Source organism: Argiope bruennichi, chromosome 9, assembly GCF_947563725.1.
Source record: "Argiope bruennichi chromosome 9, qqArgBrue1.1, whole genome shotgun sequence".
Classification (NCBI taxonomy): domain Eukaryota; kingdom Metazoa; phylum Arthropoda; class Arachnida; order Araneae; family Araneidae; genus Argiope; species Argiope bruennichi.
Window position 1 is genome coordinate 76,313,715 of NC_079159.1, and position 13,534 is coordinate 76,327,248.

Consider the following 13,534-nt stretch of genomic DNA (forward strand, 5'->3'; position numbering starts at 1 on the left):
TTTTTAAAATGGCGCAAAGCAGGGGGTTAAACTTCGGTCGTACCCAAAATTTCTATAAATAAAAGTTTAAATTCGTATCTCAAAACTGAAAAGTTTTTAAGGAAATTAGATGGATTCTTTACAGGGTTATTTCAATGGTTCTCATGACAAAATTCAGTAAAATTTCTACAGATCTTCATCGATCGTGGTCCCTAGAATATAAAACCACCTGCTGTTCCAAAATTATACACGAGAGTTCGAAAATTATGCTGCTTTTCTTATCTTATTTTGTTAACTTGATAATTAGAGTAATTTTAATTGGATTTTAACTTCCCTGAGATATGTTGTAAGTAGAGTAAAAATCTTGGGTGAGTTTGCAGATGAGCCACCTGGCTAAAAGAAGGAGAAAAATGGTGTGCTCTGAAATTTTCATTTCCTCATAACTTCCTTTCAGTTGAAGATAGAAAAATAAATCTAATTGAATGAATGTATGTGATTATAATTACTCGTTAAGATAAACAACTTTGTATTAAAGGTTTTCCAATAGTTTTAATTGCTTAGAAATTAGGACCTGAAAAATAATTTTCACACCGTAGCTTCGACAATTTTTAACATAACTTTGTTACATTTCAATAAGGATTTTTTTTTTTTTTTTTGCATTTCTTTCCTTAACATGAAATAGTTTTAATGGACATGGACCAAAGTCTATTAACTTGAAAAAAAAATCAGCTGGAGTGGTCTTCTCAAACTTTCTTGCATACTCTGTAAAAAAAATTGTCAGGCCAGAGATTGCCTTGCCAGGCATTGGCGTACAATAGTAAAGAAATATTAATTATTGCTGTGAATTTAGCCTTAATGATCTATCGTGTCATCTTGGCGTGTTTTTTGGTGATTAATCCCTAGCATGCCGTTAATAGTATCCAAAAATCCAATTTGTGCTTTAGGCACATTTTTCTCAAACAAGTGAAACAAAGATTTGACACGAAACTGAACCAGTAGTCACAAAAATCCCAAACCAAATTTACTATGTTTAAGTCATTGTGTTTTTGAATGATCGTATTTACATCTTTCAGAAAGTATAGACAGACAGACAATCACTCTTTAATAATTTGGCTCAAAATTTGACAAGTGTCTACACAATAGATGTTAAATCTGTGTGCTGCATTTTATCTACCTAACTCTCTTCGTTTTATAGTTATTTTACTAATTTATATACGAACAGCCAGACAGACAAACTTCCTCTAAACAAATTTTACTCAAAATTTGATAGAAATCAAATTTAATATAAAGACAGTATAGCGTATTTCAATTGTGATTATGAGTTATTTTTGTTACAGTTTTTGTATCGATTTGTCATGGTTTTTGTATCGATAACTTTGTATCGTTTTTGAATTATCTTTGTCACAGACAGGCAGACGGATATTTTCCAAAAATGTGTTTTTCGAACTTTAGGGAGGTATAAAACGTGAAATTTCGTCAAAATCTGAGTTCGAATTTTTTGACGATTACTAAGCTTTCTCTATACTAAGTGTACAAGAAATTAATTAAATAAAAATAAAGAAGCAGAAATATTTAGTGGCAACATTATGCTAAAATTGTCAGCATTTAGAACTTTTCAAAAGTCGGATGTACTTTAGTTCCCTCGAATATATTTGATTATAATTATTTATTTATTTAAATGTGGCAAGACAGGTCATATTTCTTTTGCAAATGCTAGAATGCGGTATCGATAAAGTCATCTATAGTCGCTTCAGTATGCAATATATTGTTTTCTTCTAATAGACTGAATTAGACATCTAGGCTATCTATAATTTTGTTTTATTTAACATTTTAGAATCGGCAACATTAACACTAGTATACTAGACTTTTTATCGAACGGTAACACTAGCTCTACTGAATAAATCTGAAATTACGATAACCCTGACTGTATCTACCATAACCAAAAACATGATATTGAACATATTCTTGGGCACTGTTTGAAGTATTTAACTCAAAGAATATACCTTTGTAGCAAGCTCACTTTCAATCACAAAAAAATGTTGTCTTTTAAAATTTTGATCCAAAAAACTATTTTTCATTAGCGCTTTCTTTAAATTTTTCTTCGTTCTCTGAAGTTTATATCAATATCAATATCAATATATATATATATATATATATATATATATATATATATATATATATATATATTATTTCTGAAAAGTAGAACGCAGGTTTGACGCAGTGAGGAGACATGGTATTTTTAATTCTCTTTTATTCTATTCCGAGTGGCCTGCATGATTTTTTACAAGAAGACGCAGTGCGGCACAAAAGCAGAAGTAAGAAAGAAGCGAAAAGGGCGAAACAAATTATGATTAGCCTTATATAACATAGGATTTCCGGCCACGTGCAGATGAAATACATATTTTGACCTCTGATAAGGGAAAAGTATCACTTTCACTTGATACGTAGTACTGATGGCGCATTATTTTTACAGAGGAATTAATTAAACCGAAAGTGAAATTGGATCACGAAATAAGAGAAATGAAATTACTATGGGCTAAATTAAGATAAAGTTTTGGAAATTAATTTGGATTGAATTAAGAGTTTAAAATATCATTACACACACACACACACACACACACACACACACACACACACACACACACACACACACACACACACACACACACACACACACACACACACACACATATATATATATTAACTCTGACTCTCTGACATTAGGGGATGACAGCCTTTGCTGCTAAAACTTTCAATTTATCTAATTCAATAATAATAATAATCTGACAATAAATACGACGATGTATCAACTCTTAAATACGTCTAATGTATGTATATAAATATCATGAAATGATATTATAAATGTGTGTGCTAAATGTATAGTAAATAGATTTTTATAAAGTTCCAATCATTCATCCATCCAAATAACGCAGATTACCAAATCAAATTCACAACACAATATTTCCTTATTTTTGCCTACGGATTGAGAGAAATTCGAAAATATTCTTACACGATAAGGAATCTACCTTTGAACATTTCAGCCTGTGGAGAGGAATTATTTTTAACTGTGACAGATTTAACATATCATACATATCAGTTATCCGCACTTATCTACTCTTGGAAAGGATCTTATTTGTAAATGGACACATAGCTGCGAGACCAGACGTTATCTTCTTCAAATCAGATAAATGTTATCTCACGAAAGTTTACAAGGCTTCTAAAGTGCATCGCTATTACAATTTAATGATATTAGTTTCAAGAAAAGATAAATGCGTATTTTTTTCCTTCACATAAAGAAATTCAAAATCAATCATTAGATTATTACACTAAATGGCAAATCCCTACAACTTTTTTTTCCTTAATCGCATTACTCAGCAACGACTTAATGGTCAATGTGATTTATTACACCTGCAAAACAACAGCTATCCTGATACTATTTTTGAAAACTTGATATTTTTTCAGTTTTTATTTATTTATTTACTATCACATTGATCGCTACGCAAATAAAAATAAAATAATGGAAAAAAAAGAAGAAGAAGAAGAAGAACACAGAAAATGAGTCGTCACGTAGGGTATATGAAGATCTGAGGCTGCGCAATTTGCTTTCTAAACACCATGTTTCTCGCTTTGTACATCGGCAAGTGACAGATCGGAAAACAAATATTTCCTTTTCATTCGTTGAATTTAGAGAAGTTCGGGAAATTTCCTACAGCTGAAATTTGCCGCTCAGCCGTCTAGATTCTTCATATGTAAAACCAAATTCGATTTTTGATGAGATTTTTGTTGTTGTTGCCATTGCTGCTTTTTATAGTTTTGAATTCATCTAATCAAAACTAAAAAATTTGTACTACTCAGAGATAAAATTGTTTTTCCTTTAATATTCTTCATTTATATTCCGCAGAGAAATATTTTCTGTAGCACTGCCTATTACTCATCACTTGTACCACTGTTAGCAAAATGTAGAAGTTTGCAATTAGGATTTCAATTTAACGACTTCATGTTGTTCTAAATTCACTTTCATAATTTAATCATCAGAAGATAAGCTAAGATACTTGTTTATTTTTATGGCCCCAGGGATACATCGCCAAAAAATACAAAGTGTCGAAAGTTTGACAATTTACAAATTGGAATTTATATTCTTGGTGTAATCATTCAAAAAATCTCCAAATAAACTCGGGAATACATCCGTACAGGCAAAATATTAGTATCTTACGTAAAATGACGTTTGGTGATCTTGGTGTAAGCTGAAAATCTCAAAGTAAACCTAGAGGGTGTAAAAATAAACCAGTGGCTAAAAGAAATAGAAAAGAGCAGTTTTTTTTCCATCTAAAATCACAAAAATTTGTTTCGTTTCAGGACGATGGTGTAGAGGAACTGAAAAAGGGAGATGTAGCTATGATATTTTGTGAGTAATTTTTTAACGACTTCTTTCTTTTGGCATTGTACCTTATTGCTAAATATCTCCTATTTTAAATAATTTTCTTCAGAGCAATATTTATATATATTCACCTGCATACCTCAAAATATTTTAGTCAATAACCTCATTGAATTGAAAATGCAAATTTTATTCACATAATGATATCAAAATTAAAATAGAAGCATTTTTTTTATCAAATTGAATATTTTATGGGTTAAAGGATTCATGAGATTATTTATTAAGAGTTATAAAAAGGATATTATTAAAGGAAAGAACCAATGATTAAAACGTATATGTAATGTAGGAAATATTAATGCATTAATTAGTTGAATTTCTAGGTCAAAAGTTTACCAAGTTTAAATCTTAAATCACCTTACAGATTTGTAACAATATTTTTGATACCATTAAAAATGATATTATTGCATGAATACTATATATAAATAAATTATCTTGCTTTATATAGCTTTAATTTTTCTATTCTTAACCAAAAAAGTGTTACAGAGGTTTAAACGTAAAATTATACTATGCTGTATCTTTGTGCACCATGATGATTAATTAAGAATGCAATACTTTACATTTAGAGTAAAATAGGATATTCGATTCAAGAAGGTTTTCTCAAAGTACTTTCTTTTAGCGACCTACTTATTTGCCCAGATTTTTGACGTTTTAGGTTGTCAAATAATTAATACGGAATTTTTTTAATTCACTTAATTTTTTGATAAAACTGAAAAAGAAAACATGAATTCAGTTGAATAAATTTACTTCAAGTTAAAATATATATTATGAAATAATAGCAGAACTGATAAAAAAACCTACTATGGAGTTAATTGGTAAAAGCATGCAAGTGACTGTTTCGTTAGATAAATTTGAATTCCATCTTAACATTTAAAACATTAACATCTTAACATTCTATTACCATTATATATTGTGTATCAAAATAATTTAAAAATAGTATTAAAATTAAGACAAAAAGAATAATGAAATGAAATGAAATGGATATTATTAAAAAGGTAATTTTTTTAGTCTAAACATCACAGAGACCATTTTTAAAATTGTTTTTAAAGATATGAAATTGATTTCCATAGGCAAGTCAAAGCGCTCACCCATCTGGCGATAGTTAACTCTGGTTTTGCATTCCATTAAATTGCCTATTTGAAGCCTATTTCTTGATTTCTTTTGTGTCTTCTTTTCTCTAACTGAATTTGCGTTTTAGATACAGCGGATTAAGTAAATATTTTACACAAAACTACAATTGTAATCATATGATCACATTCCAAATTTTATATGTTTAAGTTACTACTTTTATATCGCGTTCCATTTCTTCTGAAAGTACAGCCCCATAGACGATCAATCTCTTGAAGAATTTTTTTTTTTCGAATTTAACAGGTATTTACACTTTTGATGTTAAATCTGTGTTCTAAATTCTATCCGTTTATCTTTCTTCATCTCATAACTATAGTGTTAACTTATATTCGGACAGACAGACTTCCTTTGTTTAAAATTTGCCAGAAATTTGCAAAATTAGTATAAATATTATAAACCAAATTTTATCCATCTAAATTAAAACGTTTCTGAATTATAACGTTTTTAGATAGAAAGGCAGATATAGTGCAAAAAAAAAAAAATGTGTTTTTCGAACTTAGGAAGATTTGAAATGTGGAGATTCATCAATTTCACTTTTTTTTCTTGATGATTACAATATTTTCTCTATACTTCATATACAAGAAACTAATAAACACCAAAAAATCTATCAAAGGTACCAACAATCTCCAATATTTACTTAAACGACATATAGATATTTAGTGCGTTATAAAACATTTGAATCTGCAATAAACTTTTAATATTTTACTTTTCCATACAACGAATTATTTAAAGAGTCTTGTCTTTTTATGCAGTTTTAATCATTACTATTCTTTGAGAAATAAAAGTAAATGCATACAAATAGAATTTTCTTCTTGTTTCTCTGCTTTTTTCTTCAAATTTTATATTTATTGTATTCCCTTCTCATTATCTAAATGAAACCAGTGGTAGTAGTAGTGATATCCTCAAAATTCTTCCGCATATTCTCTAATAAACGTGTCCTGTCAGAGAACGCCTTACATGGTATTGACGAACAATAGTTACGAAATATTAGCCTTTGGCTTGAATTTAGCCTTTTTGTTGAATATATCGTATCATCCTTGGCGATTAATCCCTGGCAAGCATTAATAGTATTCAAAAACTGAATTTGTGTTTTAGACACGTTTTTCTCCACCGATGAGAACAAAAAATTGACATGTAATCATAAAATCAGATACCAAATTTGATATATATCATTGCGTTTTAAATGATCATGTTTACTTATTTCTTAAAGTACAGGCCAACAGATAGGCAACCTATAGCTGGATTTGGCTGAAAATTTAACAGGTGTCTACATTATTGATATCAAAACTGTGTACCGAATTTTATCTATTTAGCTCTGTTTATGAAGTAACTATCGTGTTTACTTCTATACGAACAGCCGGACAGATGGACTTCCTCTAAACAGATTTTACGAATTATTTGGTACAAATCTGCAAATTTGGTGCAAAGACCATATACCAAATTACAATCCTCAGCTCAAAACGCTTTTAAGTTATCTTTGTCACAGGCAGACAGACGGATATTTTCTGAAAATGCGTTTTTCTAACTCAAATGGTTGAAAACATAGAAATTCGTCAAAAATATAGATTCGATTTTTTTTTTTTGGCGATTACTATACTTTCTCTATACTACACATTTGAGAAAGTAAAAATGTTTTTTTCTGAGTTAAAATATAGAAATAACTCACTAACTTTGTTTCTCACATTTTACGTCCCCGTGCTCCGAGTAACATAGCTTGTTCATACCATCTGATTAAACTTTATTTCAAATTCACGTTCATATTTCAATTAGCAAATAGATCATTCAAAAAGCTCTTACTTATCAGAAAGGAATTGGAGACAACGAGTGGATTTTCCACATTTTATTTCAGAAGCAGCTAGCACATTTACATAGGAAAAAAGCACGCAAAGACGAAAACAACAATAATAGACATCACATTACACAGATAGAGACTGACTCAATATAAACAAAACCCATGATAGGCGCACCGCGCCATCGGGTGTAAAACCCTTGAACTTCAAAGGTGCAAATAAAATTTTAACACCATCCATGCTAAGAGTTCGCGAACATTAGAAATGTGGAATGCCTTAATGGCACGTTAAATAAGATAAATATGATTCTTAAAACAAAATACCTGACATGAAATCTTCCTTTGTAGATATGACAGTGACCAATACTGGAGTTCAGGAGCCCCTGCATTTGCTAGTCAGCAGTAAGAGATGCTGTCGAAAAGTTGCAAGTGATGATGAAGATTGCGATGTGAGTAATGTTGATTTTTTTAATTTTATTGAAATAATTATTCAATATTTTATTGGAATAGGTACACACTGTAACAAATTTGGATAATTCCATCTATGGACGAACAACCTATCAACATTTAAAAAAATGTTTCGGTTAACCGAATTGAGGAGGATTTTTATCTTAACCAAGTACACACTGACCATGGTGTATTTTTTGTGCATCAAAGTCGTTTCTTTGCAAAGTTCGACTTGTCAGTATGGCATCGAAGAAGGATTTATAAATCACGTGATCAAAGCCTGTACACTATGGCGATAACACAGACTCAGATGGGCAAGAAATTAGATGTCTTTTGACGTTGAAGAACTCATAAAAATTCCAATAATTAAATATTCTATTAGGGACATTTTGTCAAAGCTTTTGTTTTTAAAAAGTAAGGTATTTAATGCATTTTTAATGTTTCACAACTTAATATGTAATGTAAAATGTAATGCTTTTTCTCTAGAGGGTTCTTTATTGTTTGCAAGGGTCCGATGTCATCAAGTGTAGTTTGTTCCTTCTCGCTAGGAGGGGTTGCTCTTCGGCGGCCCCATCAAGCTTCTCACATGCCCTCTGACTAGGTCGGGATATCGCATAGTATTATTCCCTATCAATAAATTAATATATATTACTTTCAAACTGATTTCATATAAGAGATATGTTCTTAGTGTGAGATTTTAGGGCGAAGAAGCTGTGGCAAGCATTTTGAGAGAAGAACAATCATATTTCTTGCGAAAATCAATGTATTAAATCGAGTTGAATTTCAAATCGCCTATAAAGTTTAATGAAATTTTAGAAGCCCACAAAATAAAAAAAATTGCATAAGTTTACAGGTGAAAAAAGGAATAAATAAATCAGATCAGAAAGTATTCATTTTCTAAAAATTTGAGTAGTGCGTTTAAATTATTCCAATTTTGCCAACGAGTTCACATCATTTACTCTATTTTTTTTCCAGTCCATGAAACTCCACGGAGGAGATATGGGGAAACTTTTTCCTACTGATATCAGAAATTTAACATTGATTTATTCTAATTTGGTAAGTAAAAATTTCAGATATTTTATTTCTCCCTTTAAGAATATATTCTTCAGTAATGATTAAAAATTGAATGATATATATTTCTTTATCAGGTGTCTTTTAATTTTACGCAATTCATCTAAAATAAGCAAATGTTCGCATTTAATGTGACTTTCATGAAAAATGTTATGTGACGAATGTTTTTTTCATCAATTGATACATCTTAAAAAAATTTAACATCAATGAAGATCTAATTCCATGTTGTATAATAAGAATCAATTCACTTGACGCCATTACTGGCTGACAATTGATTACCAATGTAATTGTACATGAGTCCAAAATCTAAATATGCATTGTCTTAAACATGGTAGAACTTTAACACTATACATTTAGACATACAAAGATATTTTAAAAAAATATGTATTGAATTTTAAATTGATAGGGTGCACTTGGTGTAACCATGTGAAGATGAATGGACTTATTAGCACATATATATTGTACAATATTGAATAATATTAAAAAATATTTGCAATATTGTATAATATTGTTCAATATTGAATAATATTAAAAAATATTTGCAATATTGAATTATATTAAAAAATATTTGCAATATTGTATAATAATTTTCAATATTGAATAATATTAAAAAATATCTGCAATATTGTATAATATTGTTCACCCGACATTCTTAAGCAAAATATAAAGGAACTTTGAAAAAAAAAATCGTTCTCTACTAACCGATTTTACAATTTCAAATCTAAGGAACATGAGATTTTGACCTCTTGACGGATTTTAGATTTAAAACCGATTCCACCAACTAGAAGATTCTAGATTTAAAACTCGATTATACTAAAGATTCATTATCTATGTAGGATTGGTTCATATAAAATCGAATGTCAAGGACCAAGCGTGGTTCAGTTGATGAGACATGGAAGCTTGGGAGATGGTTTCGATTTAGATATTGCTCTTGTTATATGATCGAAGTTAAATGAAATACAAAATTATTTTCGAGTTACTTGAAAATGGAACATTAATAAAACAAAACTTGGCATTAATCTTCTGCGTAGAGATTCTATTGCTGCAGTTTAATGCCTTTTTTGTGAAAAACTGTGCTTAGTAGTTGCAACTAATTTTAGATAAATTGATAATTTAAACATATAAATAATAATTACATAGCATGGTAAAATCTAAGTGATAATAAAATAACTTTATTAATATATAAATCTCTAGTCACTGTTCTTAGAAAAGAAGAAGAAATAAGAATAAATTCCGAAAAACAATCATTTCAAAGTTTACGCTTGAAAACGAAAAGGCGAACGAAAATGGATCTTTCACGATTATGGTTACAGAGACGAATTAAGATGATTAAATTCTTGATTTATGGTTGTATTGGTGTTTTTGATTTCAGTTGAAAAGTCGGTCATGCTTTATTTATTATTCAGCAGGAGTGGGATTCTAGTAGTGGAATGCTAGCACATAGAACATAAGGACTGTGCAGATAGCAGGAACAGTACATAATCAAAAGAAAAGAAAGAACGAAGAAAGGAGCAATCAAACATTCTAAATATAGAATTTCAAACAAGCATCCTTTTGCCAACTTCATCAACTCTTAAAAAATATATAAATATTCGACTCGCCCTTCTGCAAGTTCTGAATGAATTCATTCTGCAGGTTCAAAATATTTCCTGCCATCCCATTCACAACACATCCGTATTTGAACAATTTGCGACATAATGAATTATCAAGGAAACCATCAGATCAGAAAAAGAATTACGAAAAGTGTAAGGATTTCCATTGCAAAAGATTTTTAAAATAATAATTCAGACGATTTCAAAAAGAGCATGCCGACATTTAAGAATTGCAAAAGAATAAATATTTTCTGATCGTATTCGCATCAAAAATAACATCACAGTGTCTTAATGGTAGCAAAAAACTTTTAATTATAATACAGAGCTAAATTAAAATCTTTAATTGATATATTTTTATTATTTTTAATTTAGCATTTTTCATAAAATAGTTGTAGTTCATGCATAACTTAACCACTATAAAAAGTAGCAAACAAAACAGCATTAGAGTTGCCAGAAGATACTTTCGTTGGATTGCCATATTGGCGATAACTCGGGGGGCACACTAAAGTACAATTCAACCTGATTTTACTTTTGAATGTATAATAAAATCTATTCATTTTGGAAAAGGAAGTACTTTGGTTAAGAGCATTAGGTAATCACTTGTATATTGGTTGACAATTTGTTTTTCTTCAAAACAAAATATGGATGACTTTAGATCATTAGCCTTCAGATGATCAGGCTTCATTTCTTACTCCAGTACCTGCAAGATCGTGAAGGATCATGCGACATCGAAATTAAGACAGAAAATGGAGCTGTCATGGACCACAAGATCCAATTCGATACGAAGCTCGTCAGAGATGGTACAACTCGCATTTCTAGACTCATGGAAAGTGAGTACATCTGTTTTCTGTAAACATTTTATGAAGATAATATTCTGACAAGCTGTTTTGCTCTCTGCAAATTTGGCATCATCTACCTAAAAAGACACTGTAGCTGTGGAGGATGACGGGAAACACTTCATATATGACTTCATTTGTCGTATGAGATAGTCAGAAAAATGAATTCAATTTGTGCTAAATTGCGCATAGGTTGCTTAATAGACTTACAGGTACTTTATGACTTTCTCGTACACGAAGTATAGAGAAAATATTGTTACTCGTCAAAAAATCGAACTCGAGATTTTGCCGAATTTTTGCGTTATAGACCTTCTTGAGTTCGAAAAACCAAGTTTTGGAAAATATCTATTTGTCTGTGACAAATATAACTCAAAACGGATAATTCTAGACGGATGAAATTTGGTATAGGGTCCTTACACCAAATTTCTAGAGTTTATCAAATTTTGAGCAAAATCTGTTCCAAGGAAATCTCTCTTTCCGGCTGTTCGAATATAAGTGAACACGATAATTACAAAACGAAGACACAGATTTAACATCTATAGTATAGACACCTATCAAATTTTGAGTCAAACCCAACAAGGGATTGATTGTTTGTCTGCCTGTCTTTCAGAAAAATATAAGCGCGAATATTCAAAAACGCAATGACTTAAATATATCAAATTTGGTATTGGATTTTGTGATTACAATCGCAGTTTTGTGTCAATTTTTATTTTTGTTTGTTTCGATTGGTTGAAAAAAACGTGTCTAAAATACAAATTCGATTTTTGGATGCTATTAACACATGCCAGGGATTCATCGCGAAATGACTCGCCAAGGATCACATGATCGTTTCAGAAAAATGCCAAATTCACACCAAAGGTTAATATTTCGTAGCTATTGTACGCCAACCCATTCAAGGTGTAGTTTGGGATAGCGCCTTTGTTAGAGAGTATGCGAGAAAGTTTTGGGAAAACCACTGCCGCTTTTTTTTCTATGCTAAGTGTACAAATAGAAAAATATTAAAATCGTCACAAAAAAAAAAAAAAATTCAAACGCGAAATTTTGACGGATCTCTACTTTTTCCCACATCCCAGAATCCGATGAATATATTTTTAGCATTATGTATGTATATGAACCTTACAACTCAAATATGCTTTCAGCTAAATGGATTAAATTTGGTATATGATCTTCATACTAAATTTTGTAGATTTCTATCTAATCTGTTATGAAATCCAGTTGCTCAAAATATCTTTGTTTGTTCGAGTGAAAGTGAACGAAATAATTTCAAACTTGAAATGCTAGTCAAATATGATATAGAATTTAGTATCTAAAATATAGATTTGCATGTACGTGAAATCACCAAAAGTTGACTGTTTATCGGCCTGTACATTTATACTATATATATATATATATATGTGTGTAGGATCGTGTCCTCAATCGAAAGAAGACTACACGTTTGTCTTTTCCATATTTTAATAAACGAACACAGGACTACACGAACATTAAGCAAAAGAACAAAAGTATAGGGTTGGTTGCAGTTCAGGCGAACATAGTATGGCTGTTATCCTTCAACTTCGAAGCTCACACACTCTCGCACCAAGTGTCTTTCTTCTGCCGTTTGCCTCACTTATACTTCTAGTTGGAACACTACTGCCATCTGCCGGCGAGGTAGAGGAAGTAGCATAGGGGCTCATACTATATATATATATATATATATATATATATATATATATATATATACACTATGCAGCACTAAACGGCCATGTGAGAACTCTGAAAATAAAAATCCGAGCATGGCTTTCGCGGCCTCGGTGAAATTGTACATTTTTATGTATGAGGCAAGAATACTACCTTTCTTAATGATCACAAAATAAAATATCGGTAACAACCATTAAGGATGTTTTAACATGGATGCGTTCTTATTTATGTATTATTTTTAATAAATTTTAGTAACTAAAGGTTATTTTACTGATGCAAATGTTACAAAAGACTGGATGAGGATAAGCAATATTTTATCACCATAGGCGAATCAAGAACTATTACATGTTATCAATAAACATATTTAGAAAACGCAAACGTTTATTTTAAATATTGTAAAAATATGTTCTTGCGTTTCATCCAAAAACCATTTGCTCTTTTGTACATCCTCAATAGATAATTAACTCAATAGATGGCGCCGATTTCTTATGAAGGACGAGGCACTTTGAAGAAGCGTGGTAGGAATATGCAGCTTTAAACGCGGAGAGATTAAATTTAATTTAACGTTGTGCATCTGCACTGA

General features: G+C 30.5%; 1 protein-coding gene across 2 annotated transcripts in view; it reads left to right on the top strand.

Annotated features, from left to right (window-relative positions):
- The first annotated feature begins 4,276 nt into the window (after window positions 1-4,276).
- The window catches only part of LOC129984767 (uncharacterized), a 43,670-nt gene continuing 34,412 nt past the window's right edge, over window positions 4,277-13,534 (top strand). Inside the window, exons 1-4 of one of the 2 annotated variants that reach the window (XM_056094721.1) lie at window positions 4,277-4,384; window positions 7,677-7,777; window positions 8,751-8,831; window positions 11,136-11,268. In XM_056094721.1, the coding sequence (XP_055950696.1) occupies window positions 4,375-4,384; window positions 7,677-7,777; window positions 8,751-8,831; window positions 11,136-11,268 (325 nt within the window). In that variant the 5' untranslated portion in view covers window positions 4,277-4,374. Of the gene's footprint in view, window positions 4,385-7,647; window positions 7,778-8,750; window positions 8,832-11,135; window positions 11,269-13,534 lie in introns of those variants that run through there. The other variant, XM_056094720.1, reaches the window with a different exon arrangement.